Consider the following 23,675-nt stretch of genomic DNA (forward strand, 5'->3'; position numbering starts at 1 on the left):
TACACAGTATTAACACTTGGAATGTGTAAGCAGTCACTTAACTCTCAGCCCTGCATAGGCTAGAAACTTAAGCAACCTCCATGGGAGGTGATGGCACTACCTCAGTGACAGAACTGAACCAATTCAACATACAACCACTAATTTCTACTCTTGCCCCAGACAGCTGAATAAAAACATACCACAAAGCCTTTGATCACCAAGAAACCCTACCAGACTATGTCAACAACTGCTTAATTTGAGACAATGCTTAATTTGAGACTACTCCTTCCATAATTAAGCTGATGACTATTGAAATTAAAATAACCTCACCACACCTATATCTTCAACAGGTAAATGAAGCTGTTACTCCCCAGAAGTAATTTTGATCCAAACCATAAGCCTAAGTATCATACCACAAAAAGAAAAAGCCTCAAGAACACCCCACCCACTTCTAATTAAAACTGTGCATATGCTTTTGCTTTAGAGGAGCAACACAAAAGATCTATTAGTGCTTTCTACTACTACCATCCTCTCACAAGATTTTCTGCTAGCAGACAATTATTTCTTGAAGTATGCCACAATCTCAGTGTTCCTCAAAATTACTTAGTGAACAAGTTGCTTACTTTTACAGATGACAGCTGCTAACAACAGCATTATAAAAGGTATAGGAAGGATACAGTGTTCCAGTTTCCCATACAAAAGGGAATGATGTTACCTTCACTGCCGCTTGCGATGAAATCTTCATTATGACCTCCAAAACACGAGTGAATTGTGTAAAACCCTTGCGTAACACCTTGATACTTTCTCACTAAAACTCTGTCTTGTAAGTCCCATAAGTGAACTCCCTGGGAACAAGAAGTTTAAAGAACATTATTTTATCATTAAACATTATTCATTGCATTCTTTTGAAACCCTAAAAAAAAAATTAAACATTATGAAATTACATCGCTTCAGCCAACTTCAGTACTATTACTAGATCAAGAGAATAAAGATATACCAAATTACTAGATTAAACTTCCAGCCTGTGGTCCCTTCTATTCCAAAAGCTCCTATTCTTACCTGAGGTTCCAAAAATAAAAAATAAATAAATAAAACCTAATTCTCACGCCTCTAGACATGTCAGTTTGCCACAATGCTTGCTGTACCTGGTTTCTCAATTCAGTAGCCAGATCTTAACATTTACTAGTACATATTTCATAGCATGAAACTCTTGACTATAAGTCAAAAAAAAAAAAAAAAAATCAATCTCAAGAATAAGACTGTCTTATCAGAAGATTTATGAATATTAAGGCCTTCATGTTACATGAAATACAACTGGTTAATATCAAACATTCCAACAATTCACATCAAGAGATTCAAAAACAGGTAGCAGTCACAAGCAGAGTTATTTTCATTTCCATTTATCATCACTAACTCACCTGAGTTGCTACATTTAACAAAGCTAAACGGCCATTTTTTGAAATAGTAAACGACATAATAGGGTGATCTTCTTGTACTCTGAAATGATAAGACACATCAGTATTAAGAGTACATTTAACCAAACAATGATGCAACACCAAGACAAGAGGTATCTCCTGTCTCTGCAGTACTATCAGGGAAAGACAGTTCTGAATTTGAAATTATGTATGTCTCCGTATGTTAGTACAAGCTAGGTCTGCAATGGTTTGCTTATATTTATGACAAATCAAGACCAATAGAAGCTTCAGACCTCAAATCCAACTCCTAACTTCAAGGTAGAATCTACTAAAATATGCCAGGAATTGAGAAAATGACAAGTCATGTCAAAACATCCACCAAAACACACTCCAGTGCTTTGAAAGTTATTTCTAATACATGACCTAATGCCTCTTGCTGCAACTGTCCCACTTTATTCTCCTCTTCTTTTAACACTGAAAGCATTTTAATAACTTATTTCTCATTCTGACCCAGAAACCCTTTCTCAATCTTCTTCCTACACTAAGAACCAGGAATTCAAAACCAAAGAAAGAGGTAGTTACATGTTCCTGTCTGTAAGATCCTCAAAGTTATAACCTCGAATTCGCTGGTGTGTATCCGATGCTAGAACAGTTTTCCCATCGCTCAAGCACCAAAGGCATTGTACTCTCACCCCTTCCCAGGAGTCAAGGAGATTACCATCTAAATCCTGATCAGAAGAGAAAAATAAAAAATAAAAAATTGAACTGTTAATCAAACTGTTAGATTTCTGAGGAGTTGTGACACAAGTATCTTTTTCACCTGCTGTTCAGACAATTGCTACAGAAAGCAATCTTACCCTGTAAGAGAGAACACTTCATGAATTAGGACTTGGTTATCTTAACGAGGGCTTTTGTAAGTATCTGTCCTGGAGAGCTGAGAATCCCTTTCATCACTTATTTCCTTGTGTGAGACATGTGCAAACTGTCACATCCCAGAGCTCACCTTTGCAGCGAGTGAGGTTTGCGTACTGCACTATTATACTGGGCACCAATTCAGATTACAAATAATCAAGAGTAGGGTGAGACTGTGGACCTCCACCCAAAATCAACACTAGTCAAGTAATGAGGGTTTCAAATGTCTGTTTATACTAAGCAAAGACAGCATGCAAAAACTAAAACAGACAGTCAAAATCCGGTGGAATAAAGATTTGTGGACAAAGGCACCACTTTTTATTAGTGTGTTTTCTAGAGCAGCTAAGAAAAAAATTCCCAGCCCACAAATCCTCCTTTAGGCAAACAAAAGATGCTTGAATCCTTCTAACCGCTACATAAACAGGTGCTGTTGAAATACTAGCATGAATATATTGCTTCTTTGAATTACAAAGGACCAGAAGTTTTAGTATACGCATACACAAAAAAACTGAAAATAAACACAAACCTTGGATTTGACCATGACAAAACTTTCATTTTTTGCTTTGTTTTCAATGGGACAGACGCAGAGAACTTACACACTGATAGAACTGTCCACGCTGACCTCCCGTTACAAAACGCTTCCCATCAGGATTCCAGGCCACGCTTGTTAAACTGTCTTCATGAGATTGGCTCATCTTTGTCCTGAGCTCCCCAGTCTGGAAAATGAACGAAGGCAGCAAGGCCTTATACTAGAACCCCTTTCCCAAAAAGGCATCGATAATTTTATCTGACACGCGTAGTGTTTGGAAGCGCACATATTTCAACACGTTTATTAAAAAGCATCATAGATCTATGTATAATGCAATAAGAAGGCAGAACTACCTCAGCATTTCCACTGACTCTGGACTTGACTTAGGACAATTTCTTTTGTTCCCTCAAGTCAAGAGAGATGGACTAGTCTGTCCACTCACAACCAGAAGGCTATGAGCAAAGAGAGGAATTAAAAGAAGTTGGAAGAACATGTAAGAGCGAGAAGCAATATGAAATGAAAAAAAAGACATGGAAAGCAAAGAGGCAGGGGAGACTACAAGAAAACACAAATGACAAAATACATTTCTGTGAAAAGTTGGGAGTATCAGAGTATTTAGAACATTTTCCTCCTGAAGATGGAGCTCTTCATGCCAAAATTTAGCTTTCATCCCTAGCGTATTAACACGGATTTCACAAGACAGAGTGCCAATGACTGGCTTACCATTGTGAAAACAGTAAGGTCATCTCTCTATTCCCTTGTGCCAGCTCTAGCACTCTTCACTAAGCCAATTTAGTCAGTTAAACAGAAGTATTCCAAGGGTGAAAAAAAGGGAACAGTTTTGTTTTAGGAAACTAAATTAGTTCAGAGTCCAAGGCAGCACAAGAAAGACAATATAGCCCGCAGCTGAGGCAGGGGAAGCTTTTATGTCAAGTGCCCAGAAAAAAACAAGAACAGAAAAGGATTTTCAAATGCATGAAGGAAATGGCAAAATGCCCTAGTGTCTGACCAAAAGCTGATGTTCTGAAATCACAAATTTAAGTCTCTGTGGATCTTCCACTAACATCATGGGAGGGCCACACAAAATAAAAATAGCTTGTATCTTTTACTTTTGCTACTTGTTAAAATCTTCAACAAGCAGTTGCTCCCCTTAGAAGATAATTCTGCCCTCTGTTTCTTTTGATTAATTTACTGTTCTCTTCAGTAGCTCTCTAAGGTCCTATGGATTTATGCCATCCCTCGTCAGAAACGATCAGTAACCAGATACACTAGAACTAGTGCCTAGGACTGTGCAGTAAGACTTGAACTCTAATTTCACCTCTGTACAAACAGAGTACAGCATTTGTAGGCTGCCTTGTCATTTTTTCAAGTTGGGGGGGGGCGGGGAGAACACTGCCTCTTATTTACACTCACACCTTTGCACAACAAGTTTGTAGAAATTACTTCTTTCATGCTTAATGTATTTAGATATTGAAACAAAAGCAGTAGGCTGACCAAAGTTTTATTTTTTACTCTCAGTTACCACTTACTTGTACATTCCAGAGCCAAAGCTCAGAACAATCATCTGGGCCGCAGGCAACAAGATAGTTGTCATCTGGACTCCAGGCAATGTAAGAGACCCCGTATGCATGACCTTCTAATGTCTTAAGTAGTTTTAGCTGGTGAGTATCCTGAAAGAAGAGAGATTCTGTTGAGACAACGCAAACGAACTCCTGCTAGATTGCACATATACAGAGTGGCCAAGTACAGCATGGCAAGTTCGCTTTATGCAACTTGGCACCTGCATTTTACAAGACATATGAATAGGTTCTTACTGGAAAAGCAGTTGCTAGTTTACAAAGTAGGACTATAAAACGAAAGCTTCTAAGTTTCAACATGCAAAACAAGAACACTTGGGAGTATTTTTGTTCCAATCTTCCATGATTCTGAATGCAGAACTCACAAAATACCATTGCATATGAAGTTGCACATTACATTACACTTGCTTTAGTATAGATTTCTGTAACATCAAATCTCTCTACATCTACTGGAATACAAAAGTACCATTATCCATATTTTACCAAAATGTTACTTTTAAAAAGTAAAGACATGCTGGAACCCTGTTATGGTTAAACGGAGAACCAAAACCTTCATGCACGCCAAGAAGGGAAAACTTCCAAGTACCAGTGTTTTTATAAACTTGGGTGTATCTTGTGTGTGCTGCTCAAGAAAAGTTTTACAGAAAGATATTTTTAAAAGCTTCCTTGAGAGGTGTTCTTATTTCAGAAGTGTTGCCTACAACAAGCTGTTGCATCTTTCCTGCCAGATTTAGTGAAGGAAGCATACTTGGCTCACATGGAGTATCTTGTATCACCTTTAAGTTACAACTGTTCCACTGCTCCCTTGTCAGAGGAACCTGACTTTCAAGCAGCTTATCAAAATAAATATAAAAAAAGATACTGTGAAACAACCATACACTGGCTTCCTACAGAAACATGCTTCCACACAGCATTAGCACTGACTCTTGACAACAGGCACATACAGAAAGTAGAACAAAGGTCATTAAACTGTTGACAATGATTTTTGCAAAGCGTCTTGGAAAAGGCCAAGTGAATTCCCACCCCCCACCTCCCCACTTGTTTTTTTTCCTCCATGGGGGATGCTTATACATTCTACTTCTCTTTTTGAGGAGTGACTCATTTGAAAAATCTAGCTCGATTTCTCAAATTGTCCCTTCTCTTTCTTTTGTTTTAATATTAATCTCAGAGCACCTCTTGATTCTAAAAGAGAAAGAGTATAGTCAACAGAGGAAGAGTGTGACATGAAGGGACTGTTCCCTGGGATCAGCTGCAATGGAACTGGTGACTCTCAAGCCAGCCTGCAGCTTCGATGGTTCTGGTGGCTAGAAAAACTGAGTTCTTCAAAAGAAAGTGAGCCAAGAATAATCTTCAAAGCACAGAGAAAGAGGGGCAAACGAACAGACCTCCTCAAGGCCCCTTTTCCATTCTAATTATTATTCCTGGTCTGCATTAGACACTGCTGTGTCTGTAGCTAAGCTGATCTGCAAGAAAACTGAGTCACATCTGACATCATCTCACACCCTGGAACTTGCCTGCAACTGATGTATTTCTCTTTACACCAGGATTAAAGTAGCCTGTCACTTCTGCATCACATTTAAGGCTCACGAGGAACAAGATATATAGGATATACCTCTTCTAATGACAGGACTTTGGGGCTGTTACTATAATCTCTCATGCTGCTCTTGTACTTCCCTCCGATCACAACAAAACTGTTACACCATGTTTTGCTCTAAAACAGGAGTCAATGGTATTTCAGGAAAATTTAGTCTATCTGCTTCCCACCTATCACCAAAAGAAATCACAGCACTTCTATCCCTTACATATAGGTTCCCAGATTTTTATTATGTAGAAGGAACAACTATTCAGGTATCAACTTAAGTCTGCAGTAGTTAAGCTCCTTGGCTGAAACTTTTAGAAAATACAGATAAAAAAAGGTTTTCTGTAAGGTACACATTAAAGAAGAGCCCTATCAAAGAAGATGCATGCCAGACAAAGTAACGCACCTACTGCGCTTATCCTTTGTGCTAGAGAGATTCTGCCACACTTAAGTCAAATAACGCTTTCCACACACAAACCTACGTCACTCAAGACATTATTTAATGCTGCTGAGTCTGCAGTTCAAAAGTTCAAAAATGAACAAATGAAAATGAAAACAGAAGCATGGGTTAAGACAGCTTAGACATGTAGTTGGGTCTTAGAAAAGAAATAAGAAATTCATAGTATGAAATGAAGAAAACATATGGAAGTAGTGTCATTATACTTCCAGAGGGGTGATGAAGAAAAGGAGAAATGAAGCATTCACACACATGAAGTGTGTGTGGAAAAAGAAATACTGTTCATCTAAAGCAATATTCTCCCATCACTTGCCCAGCGTTGGATGGATGTTTCCCTGTAGCTTACATACACAGATTAGAATAATTCTAAATACCTTAAGCCTTGAAAACCTGATTAAGCTAAAGGTTCAAAAGTCACTATCAACTGCTGCAGGAAATGTGAGAAGCATGCTCTGGCAAGTATGAAAGCGAACAATTTGTTATGTGGCCTAATGTTATTTAGGCATCCACCTCTGAAACAGTTTAATTTTTTTTTTTTTTTTTAAGTACTCAAATACAGAAGATAAAACTCTACAAAGCTGCTTTCCAGCTACTAGAGATTTTGTTCCTTTAGCAACCCTTGGCCAGAAGGGTTCATCTAAAACAATCGCAAAACATTTATTTGGTTTGATTAACTAGATATTAGCTAATAATTCACTATAAAACGTGCTAAGCAAGATGTTGAGTATTAAAATTCATTAATATAAGAGGAAGATGTGCCTCTACAATCAAGCAGTAAGTCAACAGCAAAAATATTTGATCCTCAATTTACTCTGAATTGTTCTGTTAGAAGAAACCCAACATCATCCACACCAAAAATACAGATAATTTCCTAACTAAATAACAGAAGTCAGCTTAGACTGCTATGCATTTCTTGGCCCAGAGCACACTGGCTCCAGTTTTAAAGTTCTCCCATCTTCTTAATAGCAAAAAGGACTCAAGTGATACAGCTTCCTAACCTGTAGTGGAAGGAAAGGATTAAGTTCAGCTCTCAAATCCTACTGAAAGCCAGTATGGAACTCCAAAAACCTTTCATCTTCCACTTAGCATACCAGTTTGCAGTTGTGCGGTTAAAAAACCAGTAAGAATCTTATTTCTGATAGCGTTTTACAAGCATTAACAACTTTAAACCTTGTGTGCATAGGTTCAAGTTTATTCACAGTTTTCAATTGTTACAAAACATATGGACATACTTTCAAATCACCTCTGAGAGTCAATTAAAACAGTCTCAGATTCACTGTTCAATCTTTTTATTTACATAAGAATAGAGATGGGTAGGAAAGACAGATCTTGTACCTGTAGAATATTCCATGTAAGAGAAACAGTGCCACATACTAGTATCAAAACCAAAAACCACAATCTCTAAGAAAATGGACGGGTATACTTCCATGTGTCAGTAGATTCTGACAAGCGTTTAAGTCTTCATCTCAAGCCAATGCAAATCTTATAACAGCAACTAACACGAAATGATATACCGATACAATTTCAGTTTAGCACATACCATCTTATCACTCAGTAATAAATGGTGACATGGAAATATTTAAATCCAAGTGTACTAGTAGTAACAAGATAAAAGAAGCAGTCTTACTAAGAGTGATTTAGAAGAAAGGTTCACGCTGCCATGCACACTGTCACATTCCTTCCACTCTCACCCAATGCTTCTCAAGGCCTTCAAGCTGAGAAGCTCCCCTGGAGGGCATCAGCAGGCTCTACCCTGTGGCACTGGTTGTATCAAAGTTTGCCCCAAAGCTGCCAACAGTTCAAGCCTTACACTCAGGTTTTCAAGTGTTCTCCTTCACCAACTCACATTGAAGTTGACAGTCAGTCTTTTACATCCCAGAGAAATACCCTAGTCAGCAGGCTACAGTACATGTTAGCCTGTCCTACAAAAATGAATCCATCCTAGCAAGAGAAAGCAGAGAGGGAAGGGAAAGACAAGTCATACACATTTTAACACATGTTGCACACTTACTGGATCAACCTGCCATATAATAACAGTTGTGTCCTTAGATCCTGTTGCTAGTTTAGTGCCGTCATTGGAGAATTTACAGAACCACACTTCATTACAGTGCTCCGTTAGTATCTGCTGTGTATAGCATGGGAACTGTTTCCTAGGAAAAGAAAGGGATGTATTTGCAGATTAATAAGAAAGCAGTAAGATTTTTTTTAAAATCAATCTAGTGAAAACTAAAATAAAAAGTTATTTAAATGCAAGACTAGACAACTTGGAAAACTCCTCTATTAACACTCCTTCAAGTAAGTACAGAATAGTCTTATCTGGTCAAAAGCTCACACCACCAAGTGATCATAACTAACCGTAAGAACATAGAACTATTCTTATTCCACTCACATAATTCGATATGCTTTTATACAACTTGGAATAAAATTGACCTCATAGGAGTGTAACAACTTATTACTATACATTTCTATGTCTAGAAAACATGGAGTTCAAACCTCTTTGAACCTTATGTGCAATGTTTTATTTACATGTAAGGTTGGAAGTATCTAAATCACTTAGCTATACAGTATCATAGAACGGTTTGGGTTGGAAGGGACCTTAGAGACCACCTGGTTCCAACTCCCCTGCCATGGGCAGGGACACCTTCCACCAGATCAGGTTGCTCTAAGCCCCATCCAACCTGGCCTTGAACCCTGCCAGGGAGGGGCAGCCACAGCTTCTCTGGGCAGCCTGTGCCAGTGCCTCACCACCCTCACAGGGAAGAACTTCCTAATACGTAATCTAAGTCTACCCTTTTTCAGTTTAAAGCCATCACCCCTTGTCCTATCACTACATGCCCTTGTAAAAAGGCCGTCTCCAGTTTTCTTGTAGGCCCCCTTTAGGTACTGAAAGGACACTGTAAGGTCTCCCCGGAGCCTTCTCTTCTCCAGGCTGAACAACCCCAACTCTCTCAGCCTGTCCTCATAGGGGAGGTGCTCCAGCCCCTGATCATCTTCATGGCCCAACTCTGGACCTGCTTGAGCGGGTCCATGTCCTTCTCGTACCGAGGACTCCAGAGCTGGACACAGTACTGCAGGTGGGGTCTCACCAGAGTAGAGCAGAGGGGCAGAATCCCCTCCCTCGACCTGCTGGCCACATTTCTTTTGATGCAGCCCAAGATATGGTTAGCCAAATCTTTAGAAGTGATTCTTACATAAAAGTTAAAGAACAGTCTTATTTCTTTTCTGGAATGTGATCTTGCAATAAGTTAGATGTCTCTTTGCCTTCATTTTGTGCCTTTTTTGCTGTCTTTGCAGAGTACCACATAAAATATCTAAGCATAACTAACATGACACCACTATGAGCTTTCAACTTGAATTGTTCTCCCTCACAAAATCCACGTTTTGTAAAACATCGTTTATCAAACAAAATATTATATGATAAACTACTGAAGAAGAGTCAAACATTCCTCTAGAATGAATGTTTAGTATTCTAGTTACACGCTGAGGAAAAGCTAACAGTCAAAATATTAAGTTACACAAGAACTGGAAACAAGTTTTATTCTATTTACAGCTTGCCTACTGTATAAGAATTTCAGAACTAAGGTAAAATAAATGTAGGCTTTTACAGCTGATGACTGCTTTTATAAGTAATACCACAGTAACTACAAGTTCATTGTTCAGATGCACTAAAAGGTAGTCTCTATCCACAGACATTTTTTCTTGAACTACAGGGATCCTGAAGTGGTTTAGTCTTAGGCTGAGTTTTTACGGTGCCTACTGCAACAGGGCAACACAACTCTAATGGGACCCAATGGTACTAAAGTAACAATGACAGCCTCCACGAACATACAGTTGTACCTAATCACTGGAGATAGACTGGCCTATTTCCTTTACATTTGTGTTTAAAAACACACTTCAGTGCTAGCCAGGCTGACAGACACCTGAAAAACTACTACTTACCAGAAGCTAGAAAAAATGCTGCTGAGTATAGTGTCTATACCCTCTCAGTCCACTTACTTTTACTAGAAGATGCTTCCTAGTCCATGTTTAAAGACTAGTGAAGAGCACTGAACAACCATACAGTCCCCAATTTACTGTCTTATGGTAGACAAGGATAAACAAAACATACATATACATATCCACAGTCAGATTCCTTGGGTATGTCTACTCACTCGTTTATAGAGAAATACAAGTCTGTTCTGTTCCTGCTTTAAGCTGACCAGGAGTGTCTAGTTGCCACTGGAACAACACTGAGCCCAAGGTAAAAAGCCCAACCCATGAAAGATGAGTTTGTTTTCCTTGAAGTCTAGAAGGAAGCAGTCAAGCCCTTATACATATATGTGTATCTACAAGAAGAGTGTTTCATTATTATTTAGCTATATTGTAATAAGTTAATGTTTTTCCTCAGAGCAGCAATTCGCTCTAGAAGGTGAAAGTGTCTTTATCCATAACTCATACAAGGTACAAGGGGCACACTGTGTCCCAGGAAAACCTTTTCAGCATATTTAATTTTAAAAAATACTTTATAGAACAATAGCTCTTGTATTTTAAAGCTCAAGAAAAGCCGCCAAGGCTTTGTAGACATGAAAAGCAAGCAGTACGATGCTGGAGTACACAACTTTCATAGTAAGGTGGCCTTTAGGTTCCTAAAAAGGGCAACAGGCACAGTTGATATAGCTGCTGCAGACATCCCAATATCGGATTAGACTATTCACAATTCAGTCAGATCAGAGCAGTCTCACAAAAAGTTCTCCTCACTTAACTAATGAAACACAATCCAGCAAGTTTGACTCCACAGATAGCAAACATACATTAAACAATGCTTCTGAGGAAGGAAACAGCAGCAGTCTCAAAACAAGAAACAAAAACCAGTTGTCTAACAGCTTCTGTTTTTGGCAATTAGATATTATTGTAGCTTAAAGGTTTTTCTTTTCTTTTTTGACATGTTTCATTACAAACTGTTCTGCTCAGCACATGTTTGAATCATGTTGTTCACATACAAAAATGAAGTACCTAATAAGGTTACCTGTTGCTTTATTTACAGAAGTTCAAAGTTTCAAATAAAACAAACAGCTAGTTTTTTATTCCCTGCACACACAATGGAAGACTTTTTCCTCGACTTCCAATTAAGACAGTACCTAGAAAGCAGCAGCATTGACCTCTCATTTGAGCTTCACTGTTTATTTGTAAACTCAGACTAAATTTTATTTACATGAAGGCAAGACAAAAGAACTCTGGGAGGTACAGGACAAACAACATCAACACAAACCACCCAACTAGGCTGAAGGCTCTCAAAACCAAAAATGATCACCCCCAAGTGCATCAATTCTCGGTTATCAAAGTCTCAGGCACAGTAAGATGAAATCCCTCACCTTCACTCCCAGCACTTTCTCCCACTTATGAAGTGATTAAAGCTAAACATTTTACCGATTAGTGCAATTCACACATGCTTGACCAAAATATTGCCAGAAGCCCAAAACAGATTAGTACCAACTAAAAAAGGGGAAGTTGTCAGTGTTCTATCATTTAAGTAGTACAGAACTTAAATTGTCTAAGCTATTAGACTAGCGTTACTTCTGTCAGTTTAATCAAAATTTGGCTTCCACTGTCTTTAACTCACCTCATTATGCCCAAGCATGGCAGCGTGTACAGCGCACCACATACTGATCTCAGACCCCTGCAATAGGTAGGTACAATAGGTTGAGTTGAGGACAGAATGGAAGCCTTTATTTTGAAATGGGTTTGTTTTCTTTTAACTAGTCATGAGTATCTATGTACGTATACATACCAAGTATGCAAACTTAGGAAGTATCACATTAGGTGAAAAAACAAACAAACAAACTATGCCAAACTTATGTCAGCAAATAGATTCTGATTGGTGAAATTCAAGTCCAGATGTGTTGCATGTAGTATCTTTTATATCTGGCTCTACCTAGTCCAACTTCAGTAAACCACACTCTTTACAGTTGGCTTGAATGCTCTCTAGGGTTTGATTAATCACATCAACTCCCCTACAGAATATCCAATGTTATTTATGAACTTGTGTAAACACTATTATTATTAAATCTTTTGCAGTTAGTCTGATTTTAAGACACACTTCTGAAGTAGGGAAGCCACAATTCCAGTATCTGATCATTTCCAATAGCTCTTAAAATGGGGAACAATGTGACGTAGCAATATTGCAAGCTAGACAATAGTCTAAAAGTTACTTGAATGCACGAAGTGCCGAAGATATTAATTTTAAAACCTTAAGATGGCTACAGTGAAGTACTATGGAAGTCTGCATCTTTAAAAACAGATTCCAAGTAACCTGTGAGCACAAGTCAAAGCACCTGAGTTCAGAAAGTTTCTATAAGCAAGTTTATTAGTATTTAACTTCCTCAGATAAACTAACCTTAACATGGAGGAACCCCCTGTAAGGCCAAGCGTTGGCCTGTTACATGAACAAACATGTAGGGATGTCATATACAGCCCTTATTTTCTAGGTGTCCTAGCCATCATTCCCTTATTATACCATGCACAGCAGTTTTCCATAAAAGCTACACTGAGTTTTTGGGTCCTTTGCAGAGTTCTGCTGGATGAGGGAACACAACTCAAGCCTGTCATTTGTTAAAAACAAACATCTTCCTGCTTCATCTCTACTACAGTAGGTCGTTTTGAAGACCCAGAAGCAGCACCGGTTTTGTTAAAAAAAAAAAGTTATCCAGATAGTCTGAAGAGCCATTATGTAGGTATAAGCAACTTTCAATTCTTACTACTTTACAAATCTGAGAAATAGTTGTTTATATCATTCATATTGCATATTACGTAAAACAGAAATGTAAACCAGAAATGCCTATTGCACATATTGCGTCTGTTTTAAACTTTGTGTCTAAAAGATCTCATTGTCCACTATTAAAAGTTGAAGCTGAAAGCTGACTTCATGAAGTATGCTTCAGTAGGCTTTCTGCATTCCATTAAGCTCGAAGACAGAGTCTGGATAAGTCACATACTAGTTATTCTCCAGTGAAAAAACACAGCAACCACATGTTGATGAATAAACAGACCGGCTGTCCAAAATCACAAGAAACAAGTGGCTAAGGATTTGCATAGTCATATATTCTATTAATACCCATCTGATTAAAATTTTAAAGCTTCAGTTTGACCCCGTTGCCCCATATCCAGCTACCAAAGTCTCTTTACACACCTTCTCCACTCCCCACCTACATTCGTTTAATGAGAACTGTCTTTTCCCAGTCAACTTCTGTTAAAACAATTCAGAATAGTTTTCATGTTCCTTTTAACGGCAGGTACAATTAGTTTATTTTAGAAGAGAAAAGATATTGTTGCCCATCTTAAAAGTCCCAAGGGTTTCTTACCTACTACAAACATGATCTATTAGCAGCGAGACAGAATCTAGATTACTATCTAGTTTCGTATTATGATATAGGCACCGGTCCCGTTGTAGTTCCACAGCCTGACGTAGCAGGTTCTGTAAACGCCTTGGAGGAAGCATCACTGATGGGGGTAGGTATGCTTTAAAAGAGTTATTAAGAAAAAACAAACAAAAAAATATGAAAACCAAGTTACAAGTAAGAGCATATTTTGATTTGAGTGGTTTTTTTTAGAAGAGACTTTAGTAAATAAAGCTTAAAAGCTACAGGAAAAGAGTGCACACAGCTTGTCAAGTTTACAGTTAGACATCTGGAATTAGAGGCATGAACTTCTGGAAAACAGAGCTGTATGCAAGACATTTGTAGTTATAGCGCACACTGTCCCGGCCAACAAGCTCCACTGACACAAGCTAATCCAAAAACCCAGTATTTAACAAAATCCGCAAAATTGTAAAACAGTACCAGCTGTGCTCATTTAAGGAATTCTCTATCAACAGTATCAAAATAAACAATACTGTGGGTTTTACAACTCTGATACATAGTATTACACCAGCCACAAGAGAGAGGAGAAACCATAATTGACAGCAAAGTGAGACCACTATCAACAAGTACTAGTATCACTAACAGTTATAGGCCACACTTAAGTTTCAACCTCTCAGTACAACTGGCATTTACAAAACACTCCCCCTGCTCCAAACTGCACATTTAATCACCAAGTTATACTATCACTGCATGTAGCAGAGCTAAGAAACAAGAGCTTCTATTACAAATAGTTTATTAGAGACAAAAGGTTAGATACAGAAGACCAAAGGGTAAAGGCACCTAAAGGCATTCCCATCAACCAAGAAATACAAAACCAACCAGCAGTAAATGCAGTTAAAGTCATTTCCCTGGGAGATGTCATTATGCAAGATGTACTGGATTTACAGAGGTGGGAATAAATTCTAAACACTAGAACATCTTACTCTGGAGTTTGTCCAAAAGTTTAGATCTGGAAGCTGTTCCTTTCCCCTCCCACTCTGCTTTTGCACGCAAGTCTTCTGCATGGCTACACATCAGATACCTGTTTAAAAAAAGCGCACACATACCAACAGACCAAATCTTTATGGAATCATTCTTTTCACTTTTAAGCATGATATATTATAGCATTCTTAATGAACTGGAAACAGGCGACTTAAGCTTAAGACTGATAGGAAAAAAGGCAGGGAACTATTCCACACAAACATGCCTCTTCTTCAGAAGAAGTATCTATAAACTGTCAACAGAAGACAAAAATAAAATACAAACAGATTTCAGGGAAGCCAGAAATGTCTTATTTTCATTTAAGAACAAACCAGACTACAGTCACCTACTTATTCAATTATAAGATAACAGGCTAGTAATTCTGAAGATCAGATGACCATACATATATATTACTTTGGGTTCTAGTACTATAAAAGTAAATCATAATCAGGTTGTTTTCAAGCATGTGAAACAGAACACTGTCTACTGAATAGTCTTCTTTACTCACCATTTTAGCATACCTCACTACAGCTTATAAATCAACAGGATAATAGCTCTAATACAGTTTGAGTTTTTACAGTGTCTGCTATCAAAAGCTACAGAATTCCTTAGAAAATTCCACTGAAAGAGCTCTCTAAAGTCCAAACACTTACCCACTGAGGACATGAATACGTTCTGTATTATATTTCAGAGGCGTCAATTCGCAGCGCAGAACTTGAAGTGCCTCCAGGACCTTGCCATCCTCCAGGTATTCCAGGTACTTCTGCTGCAGCAGCAAAAACTTCATCCTCTGACATGACAGAAAGCAGCAGTCAGGGGAAAAAGGTTGACTGAAGTTTCAGAAAACGTTTGAGCCTAAACAGAACAGTAGAAACCATTCTACTATGCCCTTCAGAAATACAGCTATATGTAATGTTTCATTACTCAATTTCTTTTTGTTGGATTTTCAACATTGCAGCAATTAAATTATCCATGAATTTCCTTCCTGCCTTATGGGGCTCCAAGTATCTTCCCACCTCATTTCTCAGCACCCCCCTTCAACTTAATTCATTTTCATACTCACTCCCTTTTCAGTTACCATTCTTCAAACCCTGAATTAAGTAGGCTTCCCAACCTTACATTCTGTCAAGAAAAAACACACAAAAGCAGCTAACCACATGTTTAAGACTGCGTGACAGCACAGAACATAACAGGCCAACTCCACACGTTCTCATACTGCTTACACAGGAGCTGACATGGATTGTTTGCATAGCTGCATAACATACGGCAGTAACAAACTGACACTGCCTGAGGTTTTGTTTTGTAGTTCCATGCTCAGTTGTTTTCCTTGGGTGTCGTATCATTTATCAGGATTACAGAAAAAAATAGTTCCCTATATTTAGGAATCACTTCTCAGAATTAAACACTGGTATTTTGCTATTTCATAGTGTTCCTTTCATCTTGTACAGTTTTGGGTTGTTTTATTTAAAAAAAAAATCAAGCCTGCCATTCTGATAACAAATGTCTGTGGATTAAAAAAAAAAAAGAAAACCAAGCATTCGTTTACCATATTCAAAAACCTGAAGTCCTAGAAATTTCTATATCAATTTAGTAGAAACACACTTTGGTTGTTTCTTGATAAACCAACTACTCTGTGTTTGCACATCTTTACTGCTAGACGTTATCAGAGAGAAAAGACAATTCTGGCCCACAATACCCACCAGGTTAAAGAGGAAAATGTACATTCTTCAACATACCAGTGAGAAACAGAATGAAGATTAAGTGTAGCAAATTACATTTGCTTTTAAAATGAATCATAGAATAGTTTGGGTTGGAAGGGACCTTTAAAGGTCACCTAGTCCAACCCCCCTGCCATCAGCAGGGATAACTTCAGCTGGATCAGGTTCCTCGGAGCCCTGTCCAACCTGACCTTGAATTTTCCCAGGGAAGGGGCTTCTACCATCTCTCTGGGCAATCTGTTCTGGTGTTTCACCACCCTCATATCTTCCTTGTATCCAGCCTAAATCTACCCTCCTTTAGTTTGAGACCATTACTCCTAGTCCTATTACATCAGGCCCTTGTAAAAAGTCCCTCCCCACCTCTCCTGTAGGACCCTTTAAGTACTGGAAGGCCGCTATAAGGTCTCCCTGGAGCCTTCTCTTCTCCAGGCTGAACAACCCCAACTCTCTCAGCCTGTCCTCATAGGGGAGGTGCTCCAGCCCCTGATCATCTTCATGGCCCAACTCTGGACCTGCTTGAGCGGGTCCACGTCCTTCACGTACTGAGGACTCCAGAGCTGGACACAGTACTGCAGGTGGGGTCTCACCAGAGTAGAGCAGAGGGGCAGAATCTCCTCCCTCGACCTGCTGGCCACACTTCTTTTGATGCAGCCCAGGATACAGTTGGCCTTCTGGGCTGCAAGTGCACATTGCTGGCTCACATCCAGCTTTTTGCCCACCAGCACCCCTAAGTCCTTCTTGCCAGGGTTGCTCTCAATCCCTTCATCCCCCAGCCAGGGTTGCCCTGACCCAGGTGCACTTGGCCTTGTTGAACCTCATGAGGTTCACACAGACCCACTTCTCAAGCTTATCCAGGTCCCTCTGGATGGCACCCCATCCCTCCAGCATGTTGACCATATCACTCAGCTTAGTGTCATCTGCAAACTTGCTGAGGGTGCACTCGATCCCACCAGTGGTGTGAATACACCATCAGTTCAATCACCAGTTTCCTTTGCTTTTTCAGACCTCAGGTAGTTCACTATTTTCATGCTCATAGTTGATCAAGGTTTACTTAGTTCCAAACACGCTGGTAGCCTCCTTAAGTAGAGGGATAGTCAGGAAGTTTAAGATGCTCCTGCCCTAGTAAAGCTTACATGAAAGTTTAAGGTTTACTATATGTAGAATCCAGAGTCAAAACAAAAGCAGTTCTAGCTTCCAGAGATGTTCAGTTCTTCAAATGAATAGTTTCCACATACAGTGCTATTAACTTTCCACACAATTTTGTGAAGCATAATACATTACATAGTAAAGATTATTTATGTTCAAACATCTGTAGTACTCTGTTGTCCTGTATGTGACAGTCAAACCCATATCATATTCCCTATCCAGCTCTTTATTTGAATTTGGAATTGTTAGAGCATCACTGTATAGTTTTTCCAGGTGAGACAACATTTTTTGTTTTCTGACACGTAGAAAACCAAAATAAAGGTATCCCAATTATTTAAAACCTCAGTGGTTGGTTCCATGCAGTAGGCCAGCAGACCTCACACTGTTTGCTTATATACTAGCAGCAGGAGGGATAAGAGCTGCTTCTCCCAGCTATGTACATGCTCACAAGGATGCATGGAGATGCTTAGGTAGTAGCCACATACCATATTTTACTCCTCTTGGTCACCTCACACTGATGATCACCACCAGGTAAGAAATAGTCTGGTATTTCTAGCTTGTAAAAAAAAAAGTCTATAATCCCTCCAACTCTTCTTTCTCCACTCACTGCATACAGTATTTATTAAACTTATATCATCTTTCCCTTAAATGTAGTATCTGTATCTAATTACTCTTTCTCCTTCCCTACTTTTAGGGCTTAGAATGTTAATTTCATTTCATTAGGGGAAAAAATAAAAAGAGCAGAAAACCCTAAAAAACAGTTTCTGTAGCACCAGTCCCAACAATTCCATGGAAGCATTACAAGAACACTACCATGCAGAATGCTGCTGCCAAGTTATCCAAAGAGATGTAACTTCAGTTTTGGGTTAGAAAGTGTAATTTAAAAAAAAAAAAAAAAAGACAACACAGTATTGTACACTTCATGCAGGAGTCTACTGCTAACATAATGGAGAATTAGAATAAAAGATAAGCAGCTTTAAACTGTAACTTATCTATAGCAAAAGGCAGGGACTAGAGTAAAGTGTTGATAAGGAAATTAAATTGATTTGCTAAGCTATTTTGGTAACTGCTCCAAAACTTGCCCCACAGCATACTCAAACAATGGCATTAATACAGCCTCCTTAAGGCAAAAGTCACACTCCAGTGACATCATATTTCAAGTCATTTTTTTTATATCAGGACACTCACAACCTCCTACTACTTATTTTTGTGCAACTATGGACTTTGCTGACAAACAGATTTCACTGAACAACTGAATTTTGTCTTCATTTTCTCTGAACTACTTATATGCCTGCTAATAGTACTGCTACTTACTTCCAATATCACTTTCTCATGGTAGACAAGACCATTTTGAGTGCATCATCTCTTCTAGAGCCCCAATAACCCCTTCTAAAAAGAAAGTGAACTGTTTATAATATTGGCATCTGTGCAGTAAAAGCACAAACCCCACTACTTAAGCAGAAAAGAATGAGTATAAAACTAATCTGATGCAATGCACCCACAAGAACAGCTTATTCTCCATATTCTTTAGCTGCCTTCCAAAGACGGGAAATAAAAATTATCATAATCCAAATTACACCATGTATACCATAACAGAAGTGCCTGGGATTTGTTGTTATCATCTCAGTGTCTGCATTGGAAATTCAACATCATTACACTCTTTACCACTGAACAATTTAAAATCCAGTCACCATCATCATTTAGCTTACAGGAGAGACTCTTCACCCTGTAGGACCTATGGAAGAGCCCAAAACAGTTTCAGCACTGCAGTCTGGATGGTTTTGTTGAGCTATCACTACCTCATCCTGTCTTTCTACTCTATAGAGAGGATGAGGGTAAAGTACATTACTTCATTGTTTCTATAAGCTATTATTTAAATCTGAGTTGAACCTCTGTTTATTCTGGGGCAAAACTAAGACAGTGTTAATAGATTTATGGGGGTGGGGTGTGTGTTTGTTTTAATGTATGTACTATTAGCATTTTGGTTTCTTCAAACTACAGCTTTCAATTACTAACACGAATGTTTAGTATTTTACTCTTTTGTTTTTCTAATTGTTAGTAGGAATGCCCCTTGCAGAACCTTAAACTCTAGGAAGTTTTGCATGTACCATGTTTCACCAGCACTAAGTAACCAAAGGCAAAAGCCTCAGCAACACAACTGTGAAAATAACAGGACAAGCATCCTACCACACTCAAGAAAGTTGGGCCGTTTTGACCACTGGTTACAGTGGCAAATCTTCAGAAGTTTAAAGAGTAAAATGCATAATAACCTAATTTTGGGATTAGATTTATGGTGTTATTTTTGACCTGCATATCTTAGCAAACTCCATAACAGCTTTATTACTGTACTAAGAGTTCAAAATAAGTAAACACTGCTGAAACAACTCTTCTTTGAAATAAAGAAGGTAACTAAAAGACATGCTGAAATTATCAGCTGATCTTTCAAGACAAACCAATGCAGTAGCTATCTGCTTACAGCCTGCAGAACTAAGACCCCAATTTGCATTACTTTGTAGTCTTGTAAAACCCTGATAAAAGCACTTAAAAAACACCCAACACTTAAATGTAAGATTTGATACGTAAAGGGCAGAAAATATTCTGGCCTATGGAATTTAACAAGGCTTCAACCATACCAAATCCTGTCACTTGAAGAGTAATTCATTCCAATAGGGAACTGCCCCGGTTAATGCTGGTAGCACAAAGGACACCGCACAGGCAGGTGGAGCACTTTGCTCAAACAACAAGATCCAAATCACTTTTTTTGTTGTATTGCCTGCTGTGGGCTGTGTACCTCCAGAACTGGGGGAAAGTCCCATTTAAATAAATGAAAATGAAAAGTAAAGAGAACAATTTGAAAGTATATTCTAAATAACGATAGAGGAATAATCTCCAGATTTCTTCTTAGGTTCAATCAGTTTCCCAAGATAGATGCCATTAAAACACCTGAATAGTCCTAGAGTAAGCAAAACCTTGGGCTGGCTGGAAGCTGATATTTTCTAAGTGTTACTCAAGGAAAAACAACATGCTTGAATAAACTATAAAGTTTTCCTACAGATTGTCTCAAGACAGCTGTATCTTATATGCTGGAAAAGTAAACATGACTAATTGCACACTATATAGCACTCAGCTGTGTTGACACAAACAGAAATAGCAGACTGTCAGCCCCCCCAACGTATCAACACACAGCATCAAAGTGTAACAAATTGAGATCAGCCATTTCATGTTTAGTGTTTTCACCTGTAGAACTTAAAGCACTTTGCTGAAATAAAGAAATTAGAACAAGAGTAGAATTTCCAAAATACATCTGTATCCCCTTCACTGACCAGACATTTCAAAAACAGCTATGTACCCTGGTTATTTTGTCCAGGTCATACTAACTATGATGAAAAAACCAAACCACAAACTACCAACCAAAACCAAGCCAAACACCCTCCCCACCTTACTTTAAACACTGTGTCATCTGAACTTTTAGGTACCCATTCTTCTTGTATGCACACATTTTTGGAACACCAAACATACAGTGTGAGTCACAAGTCAGGAAACCCAAAATCTGATTTTCTGCTTTGAAAGAGTCACCAGCAGCAGCATCTTGTTTGGACTTTCCCTAATCAAGACATTTATCATCTTAATTAGGTCAGACTTTGTTGCAGCTGGGATTACCTACAGAGCATCCCTCCTTACCCGTAATGAACTTTCACCAGTTTTCCAGGTGCTGACTATACTAATACCCACCCATAATCTCAACCATGTACAAAAAGGCTGGGCGAGGAGGGAGGTGGAGACAGTGAGCACACAATTCAGCACACAAGCTCAAGCTATCCTTGCAAATCGGTATTGTCTTACTAACACAAGCATAAGATTTAATACTGTTACCTGTTTTAAATTATAGAAAGTTACATAAAGGAGAACAGCTTCAAAAAGAAAGTAGTTAATATTTGGTTCAGGTAAAGTTCAGTCTAAACCAAGTAGTTTTATCGCACCAAGTTTTATTTAAGCAGTTAGAAATCAACATTAAATAACAGCATGTTTTCAGAGCCCTTGAAAACAACAGAAGGAAAACGCCCCCTTTCTCCTCAAATTAAGTTCTCCAAGAAGTATAACACTGATACTCAGTTAAACTTCTTGACCCCTAGACATGTAAAACACTTTACTACTACAGAGAAACTTGATAACTTCAGAAGTTAGAAACATAAGAAAATCTGCTTCAAATGACCATTCATATTCACATATGGTGGTTTCATACTTTCAGTCTCCACAAACTATTGAAAGCTGCATGCAATATTCTAAACTATTTGAACAGTAAATCTTATGTATATCAAGAAAACAAAGTGAACTACTAGTCTAGTTAAGAGGTGCTAAGCTCTGACCAAATTAATAGAACAGAATGTAAACTTCTCTCAAGCACCCTCTGATGTTTTGTTAAACATCTGTTTTTCCTACTTCACTTCCTGTTCTCTCTTTCTCTCCCTCCCCCACCAGACAGGAAATTGTCTTGACAACAAATGAATCAGCTAGAAGTGGAGCTAAGCAGCCATCAGCTGATTCTTCATTGTTTACAGTCAGACACTTCAAAAAGCCTTGCTACTGCTTTCTGCATAAGTGACCATAGTTGATCCAACTTCATTTCCTTAAAATAAACGTTTAAACACAACAGAACAAGCCGTTTGAAGAGCCAAGTGATGAGTTTAATCTTGAGACACAAAAATCAAACCAAGAAACACTTTTCCTCAAACATATCATAACAACACATATTGTAATTGTCAAGTCACAGGATCTACCAACCTTTTATTTCTAGGTTCATCTTTTAAAAAAAGCCAGCCAAAGAGAAAAAGCTCTAAATAAAATCCCAAACAGCAATACAAATGCATTTGCTCTTTAGAAGCCATCTGGAAAAGCAACAGTATTGTTCATGGTCTATAGCAGCCTCTATATTCTTGTAACATGCTATTACAATGCCAACTCTACATTAGTATTACTGCATTTTATTTCTAAACTTCTCTTCCCTCAAGAAAACCTAATTCCCATAAACACAGAGATTGTAGAAAGTATTTCAAGTTTGATATTAGTATTCAACATAGGCAGTTTCTACAGGAACTGACCTATTTTAGAACTGTTACAGGATTTATATTTTATCAGTTACCTATGTTTAACAAAGTTTAAACATTCACTACACCAAATACTAGCCTCAATACTTTTGGGCTTCCTATCTCACATTCTAAAAAAGAATAAAAATTTCAGATTAGTATGACGTTTGAGATAGCATGCAAGCCGCTTAAAGTAAACAAAAAAGAAAACAAGAACTATGGACAACCAACTCCATAGTGAAAGATTACACCACTACATTTAGTCCAACTATACAGCTCTGAAAGAGTTCAAGCGTGCCTCTTACCACAATTGCATGCGGAGAATGCACTAAGGCCTTAAGTTCATTCAGGTCGTTCTCAGCCTGCAGAAATCGGCATAAGGAAAAAAAACAACAGAACAAAAAAGTATGTAAGGAAGGTGGATTTTGAATTCTCTCACAGATACTATAAATTTAAACAGTGGTTAATACAGTCCTATAAGCCCTACGTTACCTTATCCCATTCTCCTTCCATGACATGATTGCGGAATTTGGTAGCAGAAGGATGTTCTAAACGACATCCTGACTCTTGCATGAGAAGATCAACAGTCTGGCTGCAGGAGAGATACAGTGTAAAAAAACCCGACCAGTTTTACCCTCACAAATATACCGCCTGCTATGATAACAGTTAACCATATTTAAAAGTAACTTTAATAAAGTAAGAATACTACAACCAGATTCAGACACTTGTCCAAAAAGACTATCTCACTTGCCTGAGACATGTAAACAGCTACCTATATCTAAAGCAAGTTGTCAATGAGCTTGAAAAGCTTCGCTGAAGTACCATAAAGTATGTGACTTACCAGCCACCACAAACAGCCATCCCTGCACAGAAGATAAACTTCATGAAGAAAAATACAGACTAGAAAGCTGTTAGCTACGGACTG

At 38.4% G+C, this 23,675-nt stretch overlaps 1 protein-coding gene across 3 annotated transcripts in view; it reads right to left on the reverse strand.

Moving 5' to 3' along the window:
* WDR26 (WD repeat domain 26) overlaps positions 1–23,675 on the reverse strand; it is a 31,244-nt gene that overhangs the window by 5,923 nt on the left and 1,646 nt on the right. The window contains exons 2-13 of one of the 3 annotated variants that reach the window (XM_086461896.1): positions 23,243–23,342; positions 23,056–23,112; positions 15,456–15,592; positions 14,766–14,863; positions 13,786–13,942; positions 12,048–12,104; positions 8,460–8,598; positions 4,365–4,505; positions 2,903–3,022; positions 1,977–2,122; positions 1,398–1,476; positions 695–824 (exon numbers count right to left, since the gene is read on the reverse strand). In XM_086461896.1, the coding sequence (XP_086318022.1) occupies positions 695–824; positions 1,398–1,476; positions 1,977–2,122; positions 2,903–3,022; positions 4,365–4,505; positions 8,460–8,598; positions 12,048–12,104; positions 13,786–13,942; positions 14,766–14,863; positions 15,456–15,592; positions 23,056–23,112; positions 23,243–23,342 (1,361 nt within the window). Of the gene's footprint in view, positions 1–694; positions 825–1,397; positions 1,477–1,976; positions 2,123–2,902; positions 3,023–4,364; positions 4,506–8,459; positions 8,599–12,047; positions 12,105–13,785; positions 13,943–14,765; positions 14,864–15,455; positions 15,593–23,004; positions 23,113–23,242; positions 23,343–23,675 lie in introns of all 3 variants that reach the window. The other 2 variants (XM_086461898.1, XM_086461897.1) reach the window with 2 other exon arrangements.

This window comes from Leptosomus discolor, chromosome 2 (assembly GCF_034619465.1).
Source record: "Leptosomus discolor isolate bLepDis1 chromosome 2, bLepDis1.hap2, whole genome shotgun sequence".
Classification (NCBI taxonomy): Eukaryota; Metazoa; Chordata; class Aves; order Leptosomiformes; family Leptosomidae; genus Leptosomus; species Leptosomus discolor.